This window comes from Phoenix dactylifera, chromosome 17, assembly GCF_051530095.1.
Source record: "Phoenix dactylifera cultivar Ajwa chromosome 17, Ajwa_hap1_PhDact_Kaust_v1.1, whole genome shotgun sequence".
Classification (NCBI taxonomy): Eukaryota; Viridiplantae; Streptophyta; class Magnoliopsida; order Arecales; family Arecaceae; genus Phoenix; species Phoenix dactylifera.
In genome coordinates, this window is record NC_143206.1 from 19,338,583 (window position 1) to 19,364,063 (window position 25,481).

Below are 25,481 nucleotides of genomic sequence, written 5' to 3' on the forward strand. Positions count from 1 at the left end.
GAAGGTCGCCAAGGTTGCCAAGTTTGGCTTTTAGGTTCTCGTGGCACCGGGTTCGGGCCTCGGGCCCCCAAGTGGGGCCGCGCTAGACCTACATAGGTCGCTACCGAGGTGCTCGGCCAAGCTTTTGAGCTTGGCTCCTGGGGCGTAGGTCCGTAAGAAAGTTGCCCCCTAAAAGGGGAGCTTAGGCCAATAGTCACATCGTCGCCAGGGTTTTCATAGTCATTGCCCTCGGACTCTGCCGAGATTCAGGCGAGCGGAGTCGGGGCCTGTAAGGAACACCTCGGCCTTTGAGGTCATCTTCGCAGGTTGACATTGGAGTCTGGGCATGGGGGCTGAATTTGGCCCTTGCCCATAAGGGTTTACATGAGTTGTGGTGGAGATTGTCGGTAGACGGAGCATGCACAAGGTCAGCGGGAGATTAATCTTACACCGACTTGTAGAAACAATCTGACCTTGGCCAGATTAAGGTCCCGATTTTAATCGGGGTTTCACTGTCAATACGTAGGTAAATATAACAAGGCGAGCATCAAGTAGGATGTACCTTTTGTGTTTCCAAAATTGCGCCCCTCGTATCGGAGTAGGTGGCCTTATCTCCTCACCAACTTCCGGAGTCATTCTTTGACTTTCGGGGAGCTCGGGCTTCTCATGAGCCCTATGGCGCCCGCCGAGGTTGAGGGGGTTTGGGGATGCTCCATCGATCTGCGACTCTTTCCGAGGTCGAGGGAGTTTGAGATTCTACGGTCGAACCTCGAGGCACCCGATGTTAGTCGGGAGGTCGTGCGCCAGGTCGGTGGGTCTGGGAACGCGCTACCGACCTGCGACGCTTCCCGGGGTCGAGGGAGTTTGGGACTCTACGGTCGACCCTCGGGGCATCCCGACCTTAGTCGAGGGATCGTGCGCCAGGTCGGTGGGTCTGGGAACGCGCTACCGACCTGCGACGCTTCCCGAGGTCGAGGGAGTTTGGGACTCTACGGTCGACCCCCGGGGCATCCCGACCTTAGTCGAGGGATCGTGCGCCAGGTCGGTGGGTCTGGGAACGCGCTACCGACCTGCGACGCTTCCCGGGGTCGAGAGAGTTTGGGACTCTACGGTCGACCCTCGGGGCATCCCGACCTTAGTCGAGGGATCGTGCGCCAGGTCGGTGGGTCTGGGAACGCGCTACCGACCTGCGACGCTTCCCGAGGTCGAGGGAGTTTGGGACTCTACGGTCGACCCCCGGGGCATCCCGACCTTAGTCGAGGGATCGTGCGCCAGGTCGGTGGGTCTGGGAACGCGCTACCGACCTGCGACGCTTCCCGGGGTCGAGAGAGTTTGGGACTCTACGGTCGACCCTCGGGGCATCCCGACCTTAGTCGAGGGATCGTGCGCCAGGTCGGTGGGTCTGGGAACGCGCTACCGACCTGCGACGCTTCCCGAGGTCGAGGGAGTTTGGGACTCTACGGTCGACCCCCGGGGCATCCCGACCTTAGTCGAGGGATCGTGCGCCAGGTCGGTGGGTCTGGGAACGCGCTACCGACCTGCGACGCTTCCCGAGGTCGAGGGAATTTGAGACTCTACGGTCGACCCTCGGGGCATCCCGACCTTAGTCGAGGGATCGTGCGCCAGGTCGATGCTCCACTGTCCTGCTACACTTTCCGAGGCCGAGGGAGTTTGGGACTCTACGGTCGAGCCTCGAGGCATCCCGACCTTGGCCGAGGAATCTGAGGATCACAAACGACCCGACGTTAGAAGAAATAATCATAATTATTGGAAGGGTCGGATCATATGTAAAAAAGGAGACCGAGTCCGTGTTTTTGATTGTCTTGAGCCCCTAGGGGTTTCATTGGTAGTACATTCGTAGATTCTCGGAATTCCAGCTTCGCGGAATGGGAGTCCCTTCGAGGGATTTCAACTTATATGCCCCGGGTCGTTGTACTCGGGCGATTTGATACGGCCCTTCCCAATTTGGGGCGAGCTTTCCTTGCTCAGTTGGCTGGGAGGCCTCGGCCCTCCTGAGGACGAGGTCCCCTACTTTGCAGAGCTTGGGCTTGACCCGAGAGTTGTAGTATTGAGCCGTTTTCTGTTGGGATCTTGCCATATGGACCCGGGCGACCTCTCGTGTCTCTTCAACGAGATCCAGGTTGTTTCTGAGCCGAGAAGAGTTGGAGTCAGGATCATAATGCTCCACTCTTGGGGAGGAGAGGCCGATTTCCAGTGGGATGACAGCCTCCGTGCCGTATGCCAGGTTAAAGGGGGTCTCGTCGGTGGGCAATCGGAACGTAGTCCGATAAGCCCAGAGGATGTTGTACAGGTCCTTAACCCACTGTCCTTTGGACCGATCAAGCCTGGCCTTGAGTTCCTGCAAAATGGTACGATTTGTTACCTCAGTTTTCTCGTTTGTCTGGGGATGGGCGACCGAGGTGAAGCGGTGGTCGATGCCGAGCTCAGAGCAAAATTCTCTGAAGTGGACGTTGTCGAACTGCCGGCCGTTGTCGGATATAAGGATACGGGGGAGTCCAAATCTACAAATAATGGACTTCCACACGAAGTCCTGCATCTTATGCTCGGTGATCCGGGCCACAGGTTCAGCTTCGACCCATTTGGTGAAGTAGTCGATGGAGACGACCAGAAATTTTCTTTGTCCGGTGGCCAGAGGGAAGGGTCCCAGAATGTCGATTCCCCACTGGGCAAACGGCCAGGGGGCGGTGACTGAGGTTAGCAGGGCCGAAGGTCGGCGTTGGATGTTGGCGTTCCGTTGGCACCGGTCGCACCTCCGAACGAAATCCGTCGCATCCTTCTGGAGTGTGGGCCAGTAATATCCTTGTCGCAGGATCTTATGGGCTAACGCCCGACCTCCCAGGTGATTTCCGCAAATTCCTTCATGGACCTCTCGAAGGGCATAGTCCGCCTCAGAGGGGCGGAGACATCTGAGGAGGGGAGAAGTGAATGATCGACGATAAAGCCTATTTTCGTATAGGACATACCGTGGAGCTTGACGCCTGATCCGGCGAGCCTCAATCTCATCTTGAGGGAGGGCTCTGTCCCGGAGATAACGGACGAGCCCGTCGATCCAGCTCGGCTCGAAGTCGATGCACATGGTGGGTTCGGGTTCCTCCGTGCTGGGTGTCTGAAGATATTCGAGCGTCGTCTCCTTGGAAAGCTCGCTCATGCGGGAGGTCGCTAGTTTGGATAACTGGTCCGCCCTGAGATTCTCCGCTCTGGGAATGTGCTGGATGTTGAAAGAGCCTAGGGCGGACGTAAGTTCCCGCACTCTTTGAAGATACTTTTGCATTGATGGCTCTTTCGCTTCAAAGTCTCCCTGGACTTGGCTCACTATCAGCTGGAAATCGCTGAAGGCCTTCAAATCTTCCACTTTCAGTTCTTTTGCCAATTTGAGCCCAGCAATAAGCGCCTCGTACTCCGCCTCGTTGTTTGAGGCCGGGAACTCGAGGCGTAAGGCTTGCTCGGCCACCACTCCATCTGGGCTGGTGAGGATTAATCCAGCCCCGCTACCCCCCGAAGTTGAAGACCCGTCCGAATATAGGACCCACGGTTGCTTCGGGATTCCGTCTATAGGCGCAGATGGTGGCTCGGGGTCGTCCGGCGAGGTACATTCCACAAGGAAGTCGGCGAGTACTTGAGCTTTGATGGCCGGCCTGGGCCGATATTCGAGGTCGAATTCCCCGAGCTCTACCGCCCACTTGGCGATCCTCCCTGCACGATCTGACCTTTGCAATATTTGCTTCATAGGCTGGTCGGTCAGTATGACTATTGTATGTGCTTGAAAATAAGGGCGGAGTCTCCGAGCCGAGATGATAAGGGCAAAAATTGTCTTCTCAAGTTTAGAATATCGGGTCTCAGGATCCCTGAGGACCCGGCTGATGTAGTAAACTGGGTTTTGGAGCTTGTCCTCTTCCCGGACCAGGACTGAGCTTACTGCGATCGGGGAGACAGCCAAGTATAAGTAGAGAACCTCGCCCCGCTGAGGCTTGGTGAGCAGCGGGGGAGAGGCCAGAAGGCGTCTGAGCTCCTCAAAGGCCTGCTGGCATTCTTCTGTCCACAGGAAGTCCTTTGGCCGCTTAAGGATCTTGAAGAAGGGGAGATAGCGCTCGGCCGATCGGGAGACGAATCTCCCCAAGGCGGCGACCCGTCCGGTAAGTCGCTGCACTTCTTTGACTGTCTTTGGAGGCGTCATCTCCTACAGCGCCCGGATTTTCTCGGGGTTGGCTTCAACTCCACGCTGGGTCACTATGAAGCCCAGGAATTTGCCAGAGGTGACTCCGAAGGCGCATTTTGCTGGGTTGAGTTTCATTCGGTACCTCCTGAGCTTGGAGAATGTTTCGTTGAGATCGGCTACATGGTGCTCCGCCACTTGGCTCTTCACCAGCATGTCGTCCACGTAGACTTCCATATTTCGGCCGATCTGGTCCTCAAATATTTGGCTGACCAGCCTTTGATACGTGGCTCCAGCATTCTTCAAACCGAAAGGCATCACCTTGTAGCAATAGGTGCCCTTGTCGGTGATGAAGGCCGTCTTCTCCTCATCTTCTGGCACCATCCGGATCTGATTGTATTCGGAGAAGGCGTCCATGAATGTCAACAGTTGATGTCCTGAGGTAGAGTCCACGAGCTGGTCGATGCTTGGAAGGGGAAAGCTATCCTTCGGGCAGGCCTTGTTCAGGTCAGTGTAGTCCACGCACATGCGCCATTTTCCATTGGCCTTCTTTACGAGGACTATGTTGGCGAGCCAATCCGGGTAGGAGACTTCCCGGATGAAGCCGGCTTCGAGGAGTTTGTCTACTTCCTCGGCTGCAGCTCGTTGTCGTTCCGGGGCGGAGCCCCTCTTTTTCTGCTTCACAGGTCTGCTGGTCGGCTTCACCTGGAGTCGATGGACCATGACCTCAGGGTCAATTTCTGGTATGTCAGCGGGCGACCAGGCGAAGACATCAGCATTGTCCCGCAGGAAGCTGACGAGGTGATCCCTTTCGCGGACGCCAAGGCCGGAGCCGACCTGCACAGTTAGCTCGGGAAAATTTTTTCGTAGGGGGACTTGAACAAGAAGCTCACCAGGCTCTACTTGCTTCTTCCAGGGATTATCCCTTGCGTCCAGGGTTTCTATGGGTAACGACGGACCCGTTGCCTGAGCCGGCGCCTCAGTTGGCTGCTTCACTCTGTGAGCCACCATATAGCACTGCTTGGCGACCAGCTGATCCCCGCGGGCCTCGCCTACTCCTCGGTCGGTGGGGAATCACATGAGTAGATGTCGGGTCGAGACCACAGCTCGGAGGGCATTTAGCCCCGGTCGCCCCAGGATGGCGTTGTAGGCCGAGGATAGACGGACCACAAGAAAGTCCGTCCTCACAGTGCTTTCTCGAGGAGCGAGGCCGACCGTAACAAGAAAGCTGACCTCGCCCTCGACCGGGACCGAGTCTTCGGTAAACCCGACTAGTGGGGCATTAATTTTTCGGAGTTGTCCTTTTGATAACCCCATTTTTTGGTAGGCATGGTAGTACAAAACGTTGGCTGAACTTCCATTGTCAACTAGGATACGTTTTACATCGAATTTATTTACAATCATGGAGATGACCACAGCGTCATCGTGAGGGTCTCAACCCCTTCCAATCCTCGTCTGAGAACGAAATGACTTCAGCAGTACGCGGGCGCTTCGGAGAGATTCCTTGGGCTGATCCTCCTGCCGAGGCTTCTCCGATTACATTGATGGTGCCGGCGATAGGCCTGTTGTCATCCGGATTCTCGGACGGTGCTGCGTTTTCCGCTGGCCTCCTTTCTTCGCGTCGGTTCCGAACGAACCGATTGAGCACCCCACGGCGAATAAGCGCCTCGATCTCGTCTCGGAGCTGAATACAGTCCTCCGTGTCGTGCCCGCGGTCTCGGTGGAAGCGGCAGTACTTCGTGGGGTTGCGTGGGAATTCCATATCCCGCATGGGAGGTGGAGGTCGGAAGAAGTCCCGACCTTCGATTTCCATCAAAATTTCGGCCCGGGGAGCGTTGACAGGGGTATAATTTTCGTACCTCCCTGGGTATGCCCGAGGCCGTGGTGGGGACCTTGGTCGTAGTGAGGTCCTTCGCTGGGGTTGTCCCCGCTGCCAAGGTGGGCTTCTCAGTCGGGGGAGGTTCTTCTCTCGGGGGGATCGGCTTCTTTGACGGCCGCGCTCCTCGTGGCGTTTCTTCTGCTTTCTTGAGGCGGGCTCGATTGCGCCCCGCCTGGAGGCGATCGCCTCCTCGGCCTTAGCATACTTCCGAGCTCGGGCCAGCATCTCGGTGAAGTCGGCCGGGAAGCTCTTCTCGATAGAGAAGAGGAATCGATAAGAGCGGGCCCCAGTCTTTAGAGCCGACATGGCTATGGACTGGTCCAGCTCGTGGACTTCCCATGTGGCGGCGGTAAAGCGGTCCAGATACTCCTTGAGGGACTCCCCTTCCTTCTGCTTGATATCCAGGAGGGAATCTGACGTCCGCCGTTGGCGTCGGCTGGCCGCGAAATTGGTGGCAAACTGTCTACCGAGTTGCTCGAAGGAAGATACGGTGCTCGGTTTCAGCCCGGAAAACCAGAGTCGAGCTGTCCCTCGAAGAGTCGCCGGGAAGGCCTTACAAAGCACAGCCTTCGAGGATCCTTGTAGGGCCATGAGAGCTCGGTAGCTCTCCAAGTGATCGAGGGGGTCGGTGATTCCACTGTAGGGCTCCACTTGAGGCATTTTGAACCTCAAGGGGACCGGCTCATCTTCGATCTGGCGGGAGAAGGGAGACTTGGTGGCGAACTCAAAATCCCCCTCCTATCTTGCCTTCTTGCTGTGGAGCGCCTCAATCTGGCGCTCCAAGTGCTCGACTTTCCTGTCGAGCTCCCCAACCCGAGGAATCGTCACCGTGGTTTGCTCCGGCTCACGGTGGTTTGGGGCTGATTCGACTTCAGAGGGTTGGGGTCTTCTGTTGAGACCTTCCCCCGGCAGCTCTCTCTGGGGGGGAGGTCCGCCCTTCGTTGTTGGCTCTTGAAGAGCCATGAAGATTTTGGCCCTGGGGGATCGGACCGTCGGGAGGGGACTCCGGGAAGATCTGGGCCTGCGGGGGGAGCGTCGGTAGGGCCTCCTCACACCGCAGGCCTTGGACGGCAGTCGTCAGGGCCTGGACTTGTTGCACCAGGGCATTGAATTGCTCCGGCTGGACCTGAGGAATCGGGTCAGCCGGAGTAGGTGAATTCTGGACGGAATGTCCAGGACTCTGTGGGGGCCGCCGGGAGATGTTGGAGGCTCCCTTACTTCTCAATTTCATGATCGCGACTCGGGCCCTTCCTCTAGCGCCAACTGTTGCTGGAAATTGGACCCGGGGGCGATCGTCCGTCGAGGAGGGGGAGCTGTCGGCGGGCGCGAGGGAGTGGTGATCCGTCGGCGGGCGGCGTCCTCCGTCAGGGTGCCTGCAGAAAAGCCGGTGGCCGGGTCTTCCGATGCCGGCCCTCCGATGCTTAAGTCAGAGGGGGCAAAACAGTGTTCAGAGGAAAATGAGAGCAGCAATGTTTTTTTTTCTCCGTCCCCCCTCGCCCTTGAGAAGCATGGTTCCCTTTTATAGGGGGCGGCGGTTTACCTGCGATGTGACTGGGCAAGGCCGTCGTACAGCTCGGCACGTTGCTTGATCTGGTGCACGAACAAGTAAATAATTGCACTGATGTCGGAGGTGAGGCCGGGGTCAGACTTATCATGGCTGACAGGACTCTGCCGAGCTGACTTGCCGTGGAGAACTGGGGATCCGTAGATGATAGGAGCCATGCGCATTAATTGTTGAGTAAGCCGGAGGTGCGCATTAATTGTTGTGTAGGCCGGAGATTCACATTAATTGTTGAGTGAATTGGGGGTTTGCAGGGATCATGCGTAATAAATGCTGGGGCAGTGGCAGGATATGGCCCTTGGCCGGACCTCGGAGAGGTACGGCCGTAGTAGGTGGTCATAGGTGGTCGACAAAGACAGGCCTTTGAGGTCGGAAGTCCTCTAGGTCGGATGATCCAAGATCGGATGTTCTGGGGTCGGGCGCCGACCTCAGTCGTCCGAGGTCGTCGGTTGCGTAGCCTTCCGGTGGCGGGGTTACTGTATTACTGGGGGAAAACCGTATTCCCCCAACAGTAGGCACAAACCCAGTTCCAGCCTATTGCCGGCCAGTCCACTTGAAATGGATTTGAACTTCGCATCCTCTCAGTCTGACCCAGCATTGGATGAAACCATTTCTACTCCAGATTTCAACTGTCAGACAGTCGGGAACTGAATGATAGCATGCATCCTTTTCAGCTTTGACACATCAGAACATATTTTGCAATTTCGCTCAAGAGTTCGCCATTTTGGCTCTGCACGCTTGATGTTCTAGCTTGCAGCACGTGAAAACAGATAACGTCGAACATTATGCCAATAATTTACAACAATTAGCAGGACAAGCCATGATCGATGCTAGGGAATTTTGGGAACTGCATGCAGCAGTCAAATATAATATCAAACTCACAATCAAACATATCATCAAACTTACGAGCTAATTATGAAATATTTTTATTTCTGCAGGTACTCTGAGAAAATATTTCTTTCCTTGGAAAAGCATACACTCTGGCAAAGCTAACACTGATTCATATACATCTGTTACATGATAACTTGGAGGCCTTTGGACCGGCATGCTAGCGGCAATGAGCTTTCAAAACACTTGCAGCACGCTTTAAAGACTTTACTGCAAAATTCAAGATTACTTCCGTCCTTAAAAGTTTACACAAAAATTGTCACCCAAATCCATCCTGGACGCCAGTATCATTTGATACATCTGGTTAATTATCAGAAATCCTCTAGGATGGTTTATATGTAATTTATCAGAAAAGTCTATAATGACGACGACCTTGCATCTAGTGCTGCTGCTCTGACATGGTGACCTGGTTATGGCCACAGAAGCCACAACCTTCATGTGAATACATATTAGAATATCTCTGCATTTTATTAAAGATAAAGATTATGATATAGAAGTTAGACATGGGAAAACCACCCGATGGCGATAACTTTATCGTTAATGGAGATAATACTATCAACTCCGCATGCTTGTCATAGAAACATACATGCAGAGCATCTACAAGACTACAATTTTACCTGGAAGAGTGAAGGAGATGCAGGTAACCAAATAGCTGGAATGGAGGGACAAGGGCTTCCCGAAAATTACCCGACAGCCTCGTTTCTTTCATGTAATATTGCTAAGACCATTATAGAGTGTACTTGATGTGGTACTGTTTAAGCCAGCTTTCACCTTTCTCATGATGATCTTGGATGCTGAATGTTTGTGTTGCAAACTGTAACGAAGCTGCGTAGGTTGCTGCACCTCTCCATGCATCTAATATTGGATCTGATGCCTTTAAAGGGTTGAAGAGGTATGGGTGAATTTGCCTGATTCCAGCTTCCAAGCGAGGCACCATACCAGGGAAGAGAGAACTGCCACCAGTAACAAGTATTGAATTACTGATGGGGCCCTTAACGGGATCATCCACCGCAGACAACCTCTGGAGATAGACTCCGGCAATCTCAGCAAGGCAAGCTTGATTGATTCCAACCATGTTGGGCTGGAATAGTATTTCAGGACACCGGAAATGCTCCACGCCAGAAACAATCTGGAATTCCTCTGCAGTAAGAGGGCAGAACTGGGGAAATCTAGGAGTTCCTTGAAGTGGCACCTAATCGGATTTAGCAACAAAAGTAGGGTCAATATCCTGCAAAAGGCTTAACAGATTGCATTTTATAGTGATACCAACTGTTCACTATAAAATGCAATCTAGACTGCTTCGAGGAGCGAAGCTTTGCTAACATATGCAGGCTAGCCAGAACTACTGTTTTAGTGCTTGTAATGGGTACCAAATAGCTTGTCCGAACATCAAATATAATTAATTAATAACTGAAGTTCAATGTAGGTATGCGGTCAAACATTATAGCTCAATGGATTTCACATGCAGGAAAAGTATCCATGTCAAAGTAACCAATATCCAACAATATGTAGAAGAATGAGAATTATTGGTGCAAGGCAGCAAGAGATACCACTTTAAATAGAAGGTAATAAATAAAATATCAATTGCTAGCATTTGTCCAGTGACCTAATTATTAGCCAGATCTACATATAAGCCAAGTAAACAAACAACAGATTCTGGCCTGTGCACGGAACCTGAATTAATTATCTTAACATGAGGGATCTCAGCCTAGAAAAATTTGACCACGATAATGACTGGTCTAACCGGGAAAAATGAAAAAAGACTAAAATGTAGATTGACATTATCCTTATTCCTTACCAATAACCTGATGTTTTATATATACAAAATGCAAGCAGGTCAGATCAGAGAACCCAAATTATAGAACCAATACCTTATCAGGTTGGTTCAATCTAAGCTGATATTTCAAAATCTAACTTATGCAACCCTGCAAGGAAATTTAAATGACAGTTATATATATATATATATATATATATATATATATATATATATATATATATATATATATATATATATATATATATATATATATATATATATATATATATATATATATATATATATATATATATCCTGCAGTCACATTACTCGTAAAACATATACTAGATCCCACAAATCCCAAGAGGAACCACCTCTCAAACAGACAAAAGTGCGTGTAGATTTAGAGAAGGACATTATTTTTTAAGAAACTTCTTTTAAAAAGACCTTTTTAAGAACCTGATGGATCCTACAACCCAATCCTTTTGGATTTTTTGGAGTGTGATCCAAACCATGAAATTTGTAAGAACTCCCGTGTACAGGGAGGCTAGCAAGTCACTGACTGGTTAGCCATCCTGGCTGCAAGCAAGCATAGCACTGTCCTCTGGATCTCTGAATTCCCACGTCTGAGTTTGATTGAGCAGAAAGAGAATGGTTCTTGAATGTAATAAGACCTTCACAGGTCTTCAACTATCAATAAATAGCAAGCATACAATGAAATTTTAATAGTGTGAACTGCACTGATGTTAAGGAACAAAGACAAAGTGATTAGATAGCCATTTTGAGTTTGAGCTCTGCAGGCCTTGTATAATATTTGCAATCATACAGTATTTAGTAGGTACAGATTAACATGACTGAAGGCCAAAGTTCTAAAAGCTGGTGCCAGTGGGCTAGCCAGTCATGCACCAGCAAGGTTTGTGTCATGCCATGCTGGGTGCAAGAACAAGCTTGTCATTGTACGTGCCAGGCGGCACAGACCCTGAACTGCCAGCACCTAAACCCTTGATAAATGCTATACACAGATAGGTAATAAGCCTTGAGTTCTGCACTCCATGTCATAGTCCCTACATCATTCTCCAATGATGCATAGTGTGAAATCCCTTCTGGGGCCCCTACCCATGCTTCTTTAGTTTCGCCACTTTCCCAACCTTCCCCAACCCTGACCAGAATTCTCTGGCCTAGACTGCAAATCCAACCCATCCCAAACAGTTTTAGCACTATCAAATTTTAAACAAGAAAATGGAGTAACATATCTTATGACTGCATCTCAACATAACATCAACTGCCTATGGACAACAAATCTTTAAAAATCAATCATATTGTGTTGAGGTAAATTGTTCTCTTTGAAAGTGGGCATTTTGGTAAATTAACCAGGAATTAATACCTAAGCTGAAGACTTGGAAATTAAGTTGTCCACGAGGGCATATTATCATCTTATTCATTTATAGTAATACTCATTTTCACTATCATTAGCATATAGGATTAACTTCCATGTGATAGCAGGCTAATCTGCAACCAATAATTAGCATGCTTTTCTTCTTCGCAAGGTCAGTATCTTACGGATATAACATGGCTTGTTATCAGTCCTGAACAAACAGCAAGACCATCTTCAATGCAAATTCCAAGCTGTGGGTTGAACTTGTAACTGAATGCAGCATCAACACCAAAGGCTGCAATCCCATGGTTCAAACATAAGCAATGGAAAAAAAGAAAAAAGAAAAAAAAAAGAAAGCATAACACATTTCACATTAAAGCAAAAGGCAATAAGTTATTAACAAGGGAAAATAAAATACAGAATGATCCCTATATAGAGAATAGAATAGACTTCAAGAAGATTCGAGCAGATATTTCTACCTATAAATGGTTTACCATAAGTCTCAAAAAGGAGTTCAGCCATTTCGAGAGGAGATTGAGTTTAAAAAAAACACATTCTGTCATCAGATTAGGATGATCCACATGTCCAGGCTCAAAGTTAACTTAAGAATAGCTAGATCAACTTGTGAGCATAACAGTGAAAAAGCATAAAATGAAAACAGACATTATTCATCAAACTTCTATCTTAGTAAAGAACTGGTTTGAAATACGACATGCATAGTTAATATAGGAGAATTTAGACATTGCGAATAAAAATACCAGAAAGATAATGATGCAAGAATCTATATTGAGGGACACAAAATATAAAGAAATTATGTAACTTGACTGCAAACAAATGGATCCAAAATGAATGCAAAAGAACCTGAGGATTAGAAAATTTTTACTGATGCGTCTATAATGGTCAACTCCGGAAGAAACTTTTATAAGTCACACTAATACCAACTGTGTTGTATGTTTAATTGTTTGCATGGATCAGGAGAGAGAACAGGTGTAAATTAGGGAAATCAAATTTCTTAATCAAGGAGAAAGAGCACAAATTGGTAGCACAATAAGATTTAAGACCTAAAAACAAGAGCATCCAAAAAATTATTGTTGAACCTCGGCCTAGCTTTTGGCGTTGGCTGAAAATACATGCATATTTGGGTGGCGGGATGGATTTCCTGATGTACAGAAACATAGATGGAAGAAGATGGGACATGAGAAAGATGACAGCTAATTTAAGGAATATGAATCATATAATTTTTGTAAGAACGATATGGCCTAAGGTGGCCACAAAGGAGAAAATGTTGACAAAATAAATTAGAACAAAACCCATAAAGAAGTTATATGAACAAAGTGTGATAGAATCATTGGGAAATAAAGCAATGAGTAAATATAAAAAGTGAATTGGTCGTGCAATCTAAATTACAGAAATAGTCACAAAAACGGTGTGGTATAGTGTTGGGAGAGGTGGAACATTTATTTCAGAGTCTGATAAGATAGGAGTGGGTCAGACATTGCCATGGTGTCAAGTGGTGAAAGATAATTATGGGCACTTACGATAGCAATGGATGAAAATAGGACTACAGCATTACAATGGTTATAGCATATCATAAATCATGTACACTAAGACCAAACATATATGCATCACTCACAGATAAGTCCTCTTGGACCGAAAAGTTGGCTAGTACCAACAATGAAGACCAACTGATGACAAGGAAATTGAGATAATAAAACATCTAGATAAGCATCATCTCCTTTTTAATCATTTCTTATGACAGGTAATGAATATTATACTGATGTACCTGTGAACCATTGGCGCCCAATCGCTCAAAACCATAATCAAGGACCCATACCAAAAAAAGAGATGCATGTAAGAAAAGCACAAAAAAGAGAAGAAAAGGACCTGAAGACAACAATTTGATAAATTAAATGAAAAACATGAGAAGGAACATGAGATAAACATAGAGGAAGGATTAACAAAAGGTCAGTTTGAATACTCCAGCGAAGCATGAGTGATGCTTATGATGTGGTATTAATAGATAGTATATGAAATAATTTAAGAAATACTAGTATTGGACACATCTAATGCAAGTGTAGGTGATAAAGATTTATGAAGGCACAAAAGGAATAGGAGAAAGGGATTTGATGAAGAGTTCTGACCCATCAAAGAGGGCTCTAGATATTTATGGAAAAAAATTCTAATAAGCAGTTAATATGTGAAACGTATGATGTAATGGGAGATAATTGACTGTTTACAACATACTAGACAATCACACAGTGGTGGGTAGTAATGATAATGCTATAAGTTTAGTTATCTTTAACCTTATAATTATATTTTCATATCATGTAGACAAATTTATTTTGTTCAAGATTAAGGCTTAGTTGAATCGAGTCGAGTTGCATATAACAACAAATATATTTTCCTTTCTATTCTTGCACTCCCACTCTTCACGCTCTCGCACAATGCTCTAGAGAGAGAGTGTGGGAGATTGAATGAGAGCACATATATGGAAGGAGGAGATGTGCATGTAAATTCCCTTCTATCTTGTGGCATTAACCGAAGATGAGCAACTTACAAGCATTTAACAATCCACCATGAGAGTTTTATGTTATATTTAGGAGAATATTCGATGGTTAAACTCTTATTTTGTTTTCGTAACCCGTAATTTATGTTGAAGGGCTTATATATCAAGTATTTACCATGCATAACTTATAGTAATACTCATATTATCATCTTCTTCATTTATAGTAATACACATTCTCACTACCATTAGCATATAGGCCGATCAACTTCTATGTGATAGCAGGCTAATATGCAATGGATAATTAGCATAGTTTTCTTCTTCACAAGGTTAATTAATATCTTACGGAGATTGAGTGGCTTGTTATCAGTCCTGAACAAACAGCAAGACCATCTTCAATGCAAATTTTAAGCTGTTAGTTGAACTTGTAACTGAATGCAGCATCAACACCAAAGGCTGCAATCCCATGGTTCGAACATAAGCAATGGAATGACAGCATAACATATTTACCGTGAAGCAAAAAATAATAAGTTATTACAGGCGAAAATAAAATATAAAATGATCCTTAGAGAATAGAATAGACTTCAAAAAGATTCTAGTAGATATTTCTTCCTATAGATGGTGCGCCATAAGTCTCAAAAAGGATTTCAGCCATTTCACTGTGAGAGGAGATTGAGTTGCATATACATTCTGTCATCAGAATAGGATGATCCACCTGTCGCGGCTCCAGGTTAACATAAGAATAGCCTTATGAAGTTGTGAGCATAACAGCAAAAAAGCATAAAATGAAAACAGACAATATCTATCGAAATCCTATCTTAGTAAAGAATTGAAACATGGCTTCATATTTGAAACATGGCTTCATGCATATCTAATATAGGAGAATTTAGACATTTTGCATAAAAATACCAGAAAGATAATGACACAAGAATCTATACTGAGGGCCACAAAATGTAAAGAAATTATGTAACTTGACTGCAAAAAAAAAAGGATCCAAAAGAACCTGATTATTAGAACAAATCTTACTGATATGTCTGTAATGGTCAACTCCAGAAGAAACTTTTACAAGTCACAGCAATACCATCTTTGTTGCATGTTTAATTGATTGCATGGATCAGGAGAGAGAATCAGTGTAAATTAGGGAAATCAAAGTTCTTAATCTAGGAAAGAGAGCACAAATCGGTAGCATAATATGATTTAAAGAATATAGATGGAAGAAGATAGGACATGAGAAAGAAGACTGCTAATTTAAGGAACATTAATCATATAACTTTTGTAAGAAGGATATGGCCTAAGGGGCCAAAAAGGAGAAGATGTTGACAAAATAAATTAGTACAAAACCCATAAAGAAGTTATATGAACAGAGTGTGATAGATCTGGGAAGATACGAGTGGATCTGAGATTGCCATGGGTGAAAGATAATTACAAGGCACTTACAATAGAAATGGATGAAAATAGGGCTCCATGCATCACAAGGGTTATAACATGCCATATATCATGTATTCCAAGACCAAATATATATGCATAACTCACAAATAAATCCCCTAAAATCAATAAGTTGGCTAGTACCAACAATAAAGACCAACTGTTAACAAGAAAATTCAGATAATAAAACATCTAAACAAGCATATCTCCTTTTTAATCATTTCTTATGACAGGTATCGAATATTATACCTATGTACCTGTGAACCATTGGCACCCAAACGCTCAAAACCATAATCACGGATCTATACCAAAAAAACAAGATGCATGCAAGAAAAGCACAAAAAGAAAAGAAAAGGAGCTGAAGACAACAATTCAATAAATTAATAAAAAAAAACATGAGATAAACATGGAGGAAGGATTAACAAAAGGAATAGGACAAAGGGTTTGATGAAGGGTTCTAGCCCATCATAGAGGGCTCTGGATATTTATTGAGCAAAGGTCTAATAAGCAGTCAATATGTGAAACCTATGATGAAGTGTTCACACTAATCATAATTAATAAAACGAGTGACGCTTCATTATCCAACAACACCAGTATGGGCCACGGAGAGTTTCAAGAAGAAGAACTTCCCCTCTTGGAATATTCTGTACTTATCAGGGATGCAGCCATTCAAGAAGGCAATGCAGCAGAGTCAGAATGCAAAATTCCTCGGTGTTTATCGGGTCTTCACTTATCTGTTTGAAGAGATATCCATAAAAATGACCCAGAATTGTCGTTTGATGCCCAAAGAATTCAAAAATCTAAAAAATTGGTTGTTTGCAAGAAAGGATTCAAAAATCTAAAAATACACAGGTGGATTTCAGTAAAAGAGCACAAAGAAAGAATCTTTGTGGGTGAAGTTACCGCGATAGAAGTCAAAGAGGGGAATGCCGTACCGGTCAGGTCATGCTAAACCGGCCTGTACCGGCCGGTTCAGCACGTATCGTACCGGTTCGGACTCTGATCGGTACGGTTCAGCCGTGGAAAACGGTACTGGGCCGTACCAAGAGAACCCAAACGGAGCCGGGGAAGAAAAAGAGGAGAGAGCGAGCAGGGGAGAGAGGCCTCCGCTAGGCCTCCGCCGCCAGCGGAGGCCGCGGGGGGCCGGCGGTCGACGCGGCCGCGGCCTTGGCCTCCGTTGCGCCCCCGCAGCTTCTGCTGCCCCCCGTGGCCTCTGCCGTCCCCTCGCGGCCTTCCACGGGCGGCGGAGGCCTCTCCTTCTCCCTCCCTCCCCCGCTCGCTCTCTCTTTCACCTCGTCTTCTCTGGCTCCGACTGGGGCTCTCGGTACTGGCTCGGTACCGCAACGGTACCAAGAACGATGAACCGGTCCGGTAGGCCATCGGTATGCCTACCGGTACCGATCCGGTAGGCCACTGGTACGCCTACCGGTACCAGTTCGGAATACCTTGGTACCGGTAATCTCGTTGGCGAGGTGACGTGAGGATCCGATTCTCTTTCCTATCTGGAATATGAGAAAGAGAAAGGCGCTTCAGCAAGAAGAAGAAGAAAGCGCTGAGAGACCGGATGCACAGGGAAAAAAAGCCAAGAGCGAACATTAATTGGTGAGAGTCAGGGCTTAGGGTTTTGGACGCCACCCGACTTGGAAGGCGGAACCACCATCGTCAATCACGATTGGGGTGGTTGGCGAGAAGCGATCGTTGTCGGACTCCCGTGACGGCCGCCCGATTGGAGGCATCGCGCGTCCTTTTCTCCTCCCTCTACGTTTCTGAAAGCGGGCGGGAGAAGAAGGTAAGAGTTTCGTCCGGATTCTCTTCTCCTCCATTCCGCCGTCCCCTTTTGTGCGCATTGAAAGTCGGTATACGGTCTGCCGGCTTTCGTTACTTGTTTATTTTCTTATATTATATATATATATATATATATATATATATATTTTTTTTTTTTTTGGGTACGACGCAAATATTGACACCCAGCTTAAACATTTAATCTATTCACCTTGCGTCAAACTCGTTGTAGATTGGGCTAAATTATTTATTTAATAAAATAATTAAATTTGAATTTGATTTTTTGAATCATTCAATAAATAGATTGAATTTGGATTGACAAATTTTTCACCTAATCTTATATCTGACTTGAGCCATCTCTAATTTGACCCAACTAAATTTTTTAAACTTAAGACCAATGCTTTAGCTATGTTCCTGATTTTGTTGATTCAACTCTTTTTTATTCGCCCGCCCACTTAGAAATAGTTGTATACAAAGAGTTAACTATGTTATTAGCCTAGGCCAACTCCTCCATCTATGTTAGCGTTGCACAAATTACACAAAGATAGGGTTATTATTAAAACTAGAGTCTTATGAGTGCAATTCACATGCATATCGAGCTTCTTTAGATGGCGGAGCCCATGCTTATAAGAAATTAGTTTTTATTGACGAGAGGGGGCATCATGAAATGAAACATAATGAGTTTTTTTTTTTATATCCTCTATACTGGGGCTAGGATCATGATCATGCAAATGAAAAAAAAAATACAATAAGGAAAACTCTTCAAATGGCCTTTTCTTCCTCAGAAGTAAAATAGCATGATTTAGGCTTTTAAAACTCTAAATGTTTATTTTTGTTTTTTTAAACAGACCTCTCATCTGGAGCCGGCCATATGAAGTTGGTCTCAGAAGCTTTCCTTTTATATATGTGTGTGTGTGTGTGTATGTGTGTGTGTGTGTGTGTGTGTTAGTAAGGTGGATTTCTTTTGTAACTCTATAGCCGTCCTTTTTTTTTTGTTAAAGTATAGAATTTTTATGTATATATGTACACGTATGAATATTAGATTTGTGGGATATGTTAATGGACACCGGATAATGAATGCAGTTGTCTTCATTGTAAACTAAGGATAAATTTCTGTCAGAGTAATATTAACAAATACGAAGCCTGATTTTCATCGATTTGTGACAAAAATTTGTATTCTTTTCACTGACCAATTAAAACTAATTAATTAACTTATAACTGCATGTTTTGGTGCACATGAAAAAGCATATCATGGATACGAGACGTTTCTCTTTTTTTTTTTTTTTTTTATGGTAACTCTAAGAGACGTTTCTTTGAACCGTTATATTCGGTCACCTCTCCAATTCCAAAGGCATTCAACTTCCTTTGTACATTACTTGCTTCCTCAGCTACCACGCAAACAAAAGCATTCAACTCAAACACCTGCTCCGGGGTGGTTGAAATGACAGTTCTACCCAAATGATGCCGATGGATTCACCCACTCCCACAGAATGTAGTGCAAGGGCAAGCCCCGTCATTTTCAACTCTTTGAATTCGGGCAGGATATCGTTATCCTGGCAACTACCAACGATCCCAGTTGAATATCTCGCCACTAGAAGCTGATGGTGAAGGGGTTCTATCAGAAGAATAGTTGTGATCAATAAGATTCCCTTCCAAGAGACACAAAAGGAAGGTAGAAATGGTTCTAGAGAAATATATTGTGATTAGCCTACGCTTAGAGAAGGGTTTACTTACCTGGTTACGTAATTAACCAAAAGTTCTTTCCTTAACTACTAAGACAGATGAGATGGCTTGGTCGGGGGCCCGAAGGAGATGATGGAGCGAGCAGAAGCGGACGAGCGGATCCCTTGAGGTGGTAGGAAGTGTAGCTGGTCTCAGCCATTTGAATCACCAGTCCAACAACCGCACATTTCGAAGCTAAACCTCAAAATCATAGTGGCTTTACGTAGATGCACAGAGAGAGAGAGAGAGAGAGAGATACCTCTGGTCTGTATGTTTGTGCTTAATTCACACTGAAGATTTTAATATGAACACGCAAAGCTGTATCCCACTGCGGGAACAGTGAGTGCATGCACCTCAAAAGACATGCATCGCACGTTCCATTAAAACTTATAAGAACAGACATTTACACATTTATTCAGGTTTTAGCTATCTAAGCTGGCAAGCTATAGTCTCTACGTACGTACTTTCTTACGTGCACAATAGCTTGTGAAAACTTAGGTTACGACATTCCGAATCCTGCTAATAAAAAGATGAAGTAATATCAGGAATGCTTGCTAGGATTTTTTTTATTTTTAGCCTTCTTGTTGAAACTCAGGGTGTAATGAACTGATGATTGGGTATTCTTTTTTGGATTATGGTTCATGTACAAAACCGAGATTGTAGACTATGATGGGAAGTTTGACTTATAGGCACTTGCGTGATAAAGTTGTTTGTATAATTGTATATGTACGCCAGGCCGGAAGCTCAGGAGAACTATGTTTTAATTTATCGAGAAATAAAGCTCATGAAAACGAGTTTGGTGTTTATTCCCGTTGATTTTTCTTTTTTCTTTTTTTTTAACATGTGTACACCTGTTGCGCGACATATGTCATAGGTCCTTTGATCTTAAGGTGAAGTACTAAAACAAAGTGCAATCATGAGCCTCTGAGGTCAATGTATGGGCCACGGAAGAATTGGGATGATAGCAAGGCACCTAACCTGCTTCTAGAGTCGATACCTAGATCAGTTCCTTTTGTGAATAGGAGCATCAACTCCATCTTAATCTTTGCGACGTTGATCCAACAAAGCTGCCAATATATTAACACATATGACAAGGGTGTTCTCTCCAAGAAAAAATGGTGGATTTTCAATGCAACAGAGGGAACACTTCTCTGAAAAGAGACAACCTATCTTACTTTATCAGCACTCTAAAATTCAGCTCGACCGAACCCTCCAGGCCAACCCAGGAGCCCTGTTGAGGAGGAGAAAAAGGAGAAAGAAAAGGGATGGCAGTGTGAAGGAATTTGTAATCTATTTCATCATATCATTACCTAATCAACCAAACATACCACTATATATCTGACCTCCCATCCTTCCATGACCCCCGTGCCAAAGTTTGAAGAAGATTCCAGCTAGCATCTCCCCACCTTTCTAGCTTCCCATTTCCATTAGGTAAGGGAGGAGAGACAAGACGAGATGGATGCTGCTTCCACAATCCCCATGGCTACTTTGCTTCTAGCCTTATGCACTCTTTCAGCACTGCCGGAGATTTCATCCGCAAGCATAACGAGACACTACAAATTTGATGTACGTACGCTGCTTGCTTTAGATGAAGATTTGCGATTACTGCAATGCTGCAGTTAAATAATGGCCTTCATGTTTTTGAATTGCTTCTCCAGATAAAAATGCAAAACGTGACGCGGCTTTGCCACACCAGGAGCATCGCGACGGTGAACGGGAGGTTCCCAGGGCCTAAAATTGTGGCTAGAGAGGGAGATCGCGTAATTGTCAGGGTGGTTAACCATGTCAAGAATAATGTCACCATTCACTGGTAATGGAATTCACTCGGCAAGTTCGTCGTTGCATGGATAACGTAGGAAGAAGAGAGGGTTTGTTGTTGGTGAGTAAATTATAATTGGCTATTGCGTGATTAATTTGTTTGATGGTGGGATGACAGGCACGGGGTTCGGCAGCTACGAACTGGATGGGCTGATGGGCCGGCATATATGACCCAGTGCCCAATACAGACGGGCCAAAGCTACGTCTACAACTTCACGATCCTGGGCCAGAGAGGCACGCTTTTTTGGCATGCACACATCTCTTGGATGAGGGTCACCCTCTATGGACCCATCGTCATCCTTCCCAAGCGTGGCGTTCCTTACCCATTCGCCAAACCGTACAAGGAAATCCCCATTATCTTTGGTAATTAATAACTTAGCTTATTCTTATTAACATACGTACTTAACCCCTTTTCCTTGGATAAAGATTAGTATTTTGCTCGGACTTCGTGAGCTTATGACTAAGAAAACCTGGCTCTGGAATCCCAGGAGAGTGGTTTAATGTGGACGCTGAGGCAGTGATTGCGCAGGCTCTCCGGACAGGTGCAGGCCCAAATGTCTCCGATGCTTACACCATTAACGGGCTTCCCGGTCCCTTGTACAATTGTTCGAAAGGTAACACGCGAAACAAGGCTTCTCAGTTTTGATCCAGACCAAAAGCCATCTAGCTAGCATGAATTGGTGCAAGACCTTGCCTGAAGTTTTAAACCAGTACAGCTACTCAACAAACTTGTTATCAGACAGGATATATATATGGACCGACGTCCCCTGGGATTCGAAACATAATCCAAGCCTAACTGAAATCCACCCTTTTGACAGGCCTTAGATCATGCCGGGAATGTTCAGTATCCTGCTCGTCATCTTTCTAAATATCTCGTCACCATGGTTTCTGAAAGAATATAAAATATTTTCTTATGCCCAGCAGATACGTTTAAGCTGAAGGTGAAGCCCGGGAAGACATACCTCCTTCGCATGATCAACGCTGCACTCAACGACGAGCTCTTCTTCAGCATCGCCGACCACAACCTCACCGTCGTCGAGGTCGATGCCATCTACACGAAGCCCTTCAACACCGACATCGTCCTGATCACACCAGGCCAGACCACCAACGCTCTCCTCCAAACCAAGCCCAGTCTTCCCAGCGCCACCTTCCTAATGGCTGCCAGGCCCTATGCCACCGGTCTCGGAACCTTCGACAACACAACCACCGCCGGCCTCCTCGAATACCTACCCCCTACCTTTTCCCTTCCATCAACTCTTGCTGAGAACCTCGCGCTCCTCAAACCAACCCTGCCATCACTCAACGACACCGCCTTCGCCGCAAGCTTCAGCAGCAAGGTACGCAGCTTGGCGAACGCTCAGTTCCCAGCAAACGTACCGCAGACCGTGGACAGGCGATTCTACTTCACGGTAGGCCTCGGCACGAGCCCGTGCCCGAGGAACCAGACCTGCCAAGGCCCCAACGGCACCAAGTTTGCCGCTTCCGTCAACAACATCTCATTCGCACTACCGAGCACCCCCCTCCTGGAGTCCCACTTCTTGGGGCAATCGAAGGGGGTCTACACGACCGACTTCCCGAACAACCCTCCTTTCCCGTTCAACTACACGGGGACTCCACCCAACAACACCTTTGTGACCAACGGGACCAAGGTGGTGGTGCTCCCCTTCAACACAAGCGTGGAGCTGGTCATGCAGGACACCAGCATTCAAGGGGCCGAGAGCCATCCACTGCACCTCCATGGCTACAACTTCTTCGTAGTGGGCCGAGGGTCCGGGAACTACGATGCGTCCAAGGACCCAGCCAAGTTCAATCTAGCGGACCCCATCGAGATGAACACCGTCGGAGTGCCCGCCGGCGGGTGGGTCGCCATCCGGTTCCGGGCCGATAACCCTGGTGAGTTCATTTGTTTATTTAACGATTGCATCACGAGGCCTCTAGTATTATTTTTGGCTATGGTCAGAGTTCTTGTGTTGACTCTTCGGTGTGATAGGTGTGTGGTTCATGCACTGCCACCTGGACGTGCACACGAGCTGGGGCTTGGGGATGGCGTGGGCGGTGAACGATGGGATGCTCCCCAGTCAGAAGCTGCTACCACCACCGTCCGATCTTCCCAAGTGTTGACCTTTGACCACCTGGTCTGGACTCGCTTGTCTTTTTGCCTTTTTCCTCCATAAAATTTGGTTTCCTGCAGGCCTGTTCGTAAATTATTCCTCTCCGTTTGTTTTCCCTCTGTTACCAACTTATCATAAAAAAATTTTCATCTGGAGCGTGCTCTTTTGGGCAAACGCGGGATGGGCACTAGTTCATATTTTGCAAGGGAAACATGTCATCAATTGGGGGATATTGATCCGCTTCTGCCCCCATTATTCTCCAGTGGTTCTTGGCTTCTCAAACACTAAAAGACGACTTGAATTGTTTCTCCTCTCTTCCTTCAACGAGCCAAAACTTAATTCAAAAGGGAGACCAGCCCAATATCTCCGGCGGTTGTGGACATAATTAATGACTCCAGTTAAATACGAGAGAGCGGAGGCCAAGCAATAGCATCTACGTATGTGTCACAAAGTCCCTTTCCACGAACAATATCGTACATTTGGTGCAGCAACCGAATCATATATATCTATATGGTAATCTTTCATGCGCAAACATTCCCCTGCATCTGTTCGTACATTCGGTGCATCACGCACGCACGCGCGAAACAGATACGGTTCCAGACGATGAAAGCAATGAGCAATAGTAAAGCGGTACTAAAGGTATCCATATAAACTAGAGCCCCCCCACATGAGAACTCCACAAAATCCAAGCGGAAGTAAGCCAGTTCACGACCAAGCGTGACCAGCCAAACCGCGAGTGCTGAAACTATATTGCCTAAAAATTATTATATTTTTATTTTATAAAAATATGTAAAAAAATAATTTACTAGAATAAAATCAGAAGATTAAAAAAATTTATCTGGATCGAGGCATGTGATATACACTGTCCTAAAAACGTGATTCGTCCTTCCCAAAGTACAACAATCCGGCTCAGCCCGATATAGGCTAGGAAACCAGGCACGACTATGCATATGTTGCATAGCTGATTGATAGAGCAGGAAATATTAGGACGAGTAAGTGTACAATATTGTCAAGCACCTACTATTTGGCGATATTGTGTAGCCTCATCGTCAGAAAGAAGATCACCATCATGTGCTGAGAGTTTTGAACCAAAAGCTCAAGGAGAATTAACAGGTTTGGCACCCTTCATGCGAGCTCGATCAAGAAGTTCCCCGATATATTTTGTCTGCCTCAAATGAAGCCCTGAAGAGTCACGAGTTGCATGGATGCCAAGAAAAATATTCAATTGACTAAAATCCTTCGGATTAAATTCTTGTCGAAGAGAAGCAATAACCGAAGTTATGATAGAAGAATGAGTGCATGTGACTAAGATGTCATCAACATAGATCAATATGTAGATATAAACATCATTTTGATTAAAGATGAATAAAGAAGAATCAACATTATATGAGAGAAAGCCAAGATCAAGCAGTAAATCCCGAAGTCTTATAAACCAGGCACGAGGCACCTGTTTCAATCCATAGAGGGCTTTATGCAAGTGGCACACATAAGTGGGATGTTAGGGGTCAGCAAACCCCTGAGGTTGTTCCATATACACTTCTTCAGTAAGAACATAATTGAGCAATGCATTAGAAATGTTAAGTTGATGAATGCCCCAGTCAAAGTGAATAGCAAGAGCCAGCAACACCCTCATAGTCGAAGGCTTGATTACAAAATTAAAAGTTTTTATAAAGTCCACATGACTTTGCATGCTGATCGATGCCCTTAGCCATAAGGCGGGCCTTATAACGATCCAAGGAACCATCCTGCTTCTATTTGAGTCAATGAACCCATTTGTTTCAAACGACATTGTGTCCAACAGGTCTCGGGCAGAGAGACCAGGTGCCATTGGTCATAAGTGCATCAAACTCCTCTCCCATTGTAGCCCTCCACTCAGGTGACTTCATAGCTATGGAATAGCAACTTGGTTCTGGTGGTAGATGAATTGTATGAAAAGCACAAAGAGGATGTTTCGTAGAAAAATAAACTTGATAGTCAGGAAAGGATTTTGGATGCTGGTGACCTATTTGGGAGCTAGTTATGACATAATTGGTGCTTGGCTGAATTGTGGATGAGCTGGATGTAGATGGACGAGGATGATCACTTATAGAATCGGATGCACAAGACTCGGTCAAGACAAGTAACAAGCGTGATTGTTGCAAAGGATTGTGGTTAGACTGTTGCAGAGAATTTTGTGTTGGTTAATTCGGGTATGAGATCTCTAGATGGGATAGACTAGGTTTAGCTAATGGAGGAACGATTGACTCGAGTTGGTCAGCTGGAGTAAAATTTGGAGGCTAAGTGATAGGATAGGATAAGGGAATAGAAGGAGAGGCATGCGATGAGGGAGTTGGTTTTTGAATTTCAAAAGGAGAAGCTATCGGGTTGTCTAAAGGTGGCCTAGAGTTCAATGTTTCATGGGATTCTATTAGTGTATGAGAAAGTGGTAAAGGAGATAGTGTAAGTGAGGTCTCACCTAATGACTCCGAGAGCGATGTTGTGGAAGTAGAGTGCGTGGACAACCCTTTT

General features: G+C 45.9%; 1 protein-coding gene and 1 pseudogene across 3 annotated transcripts; one reads left to right on the forward strand and one right to left on the reverse strand.

The window, feature by feature from the left end:
• Positions 1 to 8,828: 8,828 nt before the first annotated feature.
• LOC148699688 (actin-related protein 5-like) lies at positions 8,829 to 18,839 on the reverse strand (annotated as a pseudogene). The gene is made up of 8 exons (XR_015974296.1): positions 18,777 to 18,839; positions 15,798 to 15,842; positions 15,649 to 15,700; positions 13,396 to 13,496; positions 13,246 to 13,297; positions 11,798 to 11,907; positions 9,099 to 9,709; positions 8,829 to 8,941 (listed from the first exon to the last, which is right to left on the reverse strand). The product of XR_015974296.1 is annotated as an actin-related protein 5-like (transcript).
• Positions 18,840 to 20,228: 1,389 nt separating this feature from the next.
• On the forward strand, positions 20,229 to 23,163 carry LOC103716740 (laccase-17-like). Of its 2 annotated transcripts, none has more exons than XM_008804870.6 (6): positions 20,229 to 20,610; positions 20,703 to 20,854; positions 20,981 to 21,225; positions 21,351 to 21,476; positions 21,787 to 22,755; positions 22,853 to 23,163. In XM_008804870.6, the coding sequence occupies exons 1-6, from the start codon at positions 20,500 to 20,502 to the stop codon at positions 22,981 to 22,983; spliced, it is 1,734 nt and encodes a 577-aa protein (XP_008803092.4). In that variant the 5' UTR covers positions 20,229 to 20,499; the 3' UTR covers positions 22,984 to 23,163. The 2 variants fall into 2 exon arrangements, with proteins under 2 accessions (XP_008803092.4, XP_038989047.3); XM_039133119.3 differs by having other exon boundaries at positions 20,372 to 20,610; positions 21,784 to 22,755.
• Positions 23,164 to 25,481: the final 2,318 nt, after the last annotated feature.

What these genes read in the sequence shown, in the direction of transcription:
- LOC103716740 (XM_039133119.3), top strand. Translation starts at nt 20,500, where the DNA reads ATGGATGCTGCTTCCACAATCCCCATGGCTACTTTGCTTCTAGCCTTA. An exon ending in CTTGTACAATTGTTCGAAAG is followed by an intron (nt 21,477 to 21,783) that starts GTAACACGCGAA and finishes TCTTATGCCCAG; the next exon opens with CAGATACGTTTAAGCTGAAG. An exon ending in GTTCCGGGCCGATAACCCTG is followed by an intron (nt 22,756 to 22,852) that starts GTGAGTTCATTT and finishes TCGGTGTGATAG; the next exon opens with GTGTGTGGTTCATGCACTGC.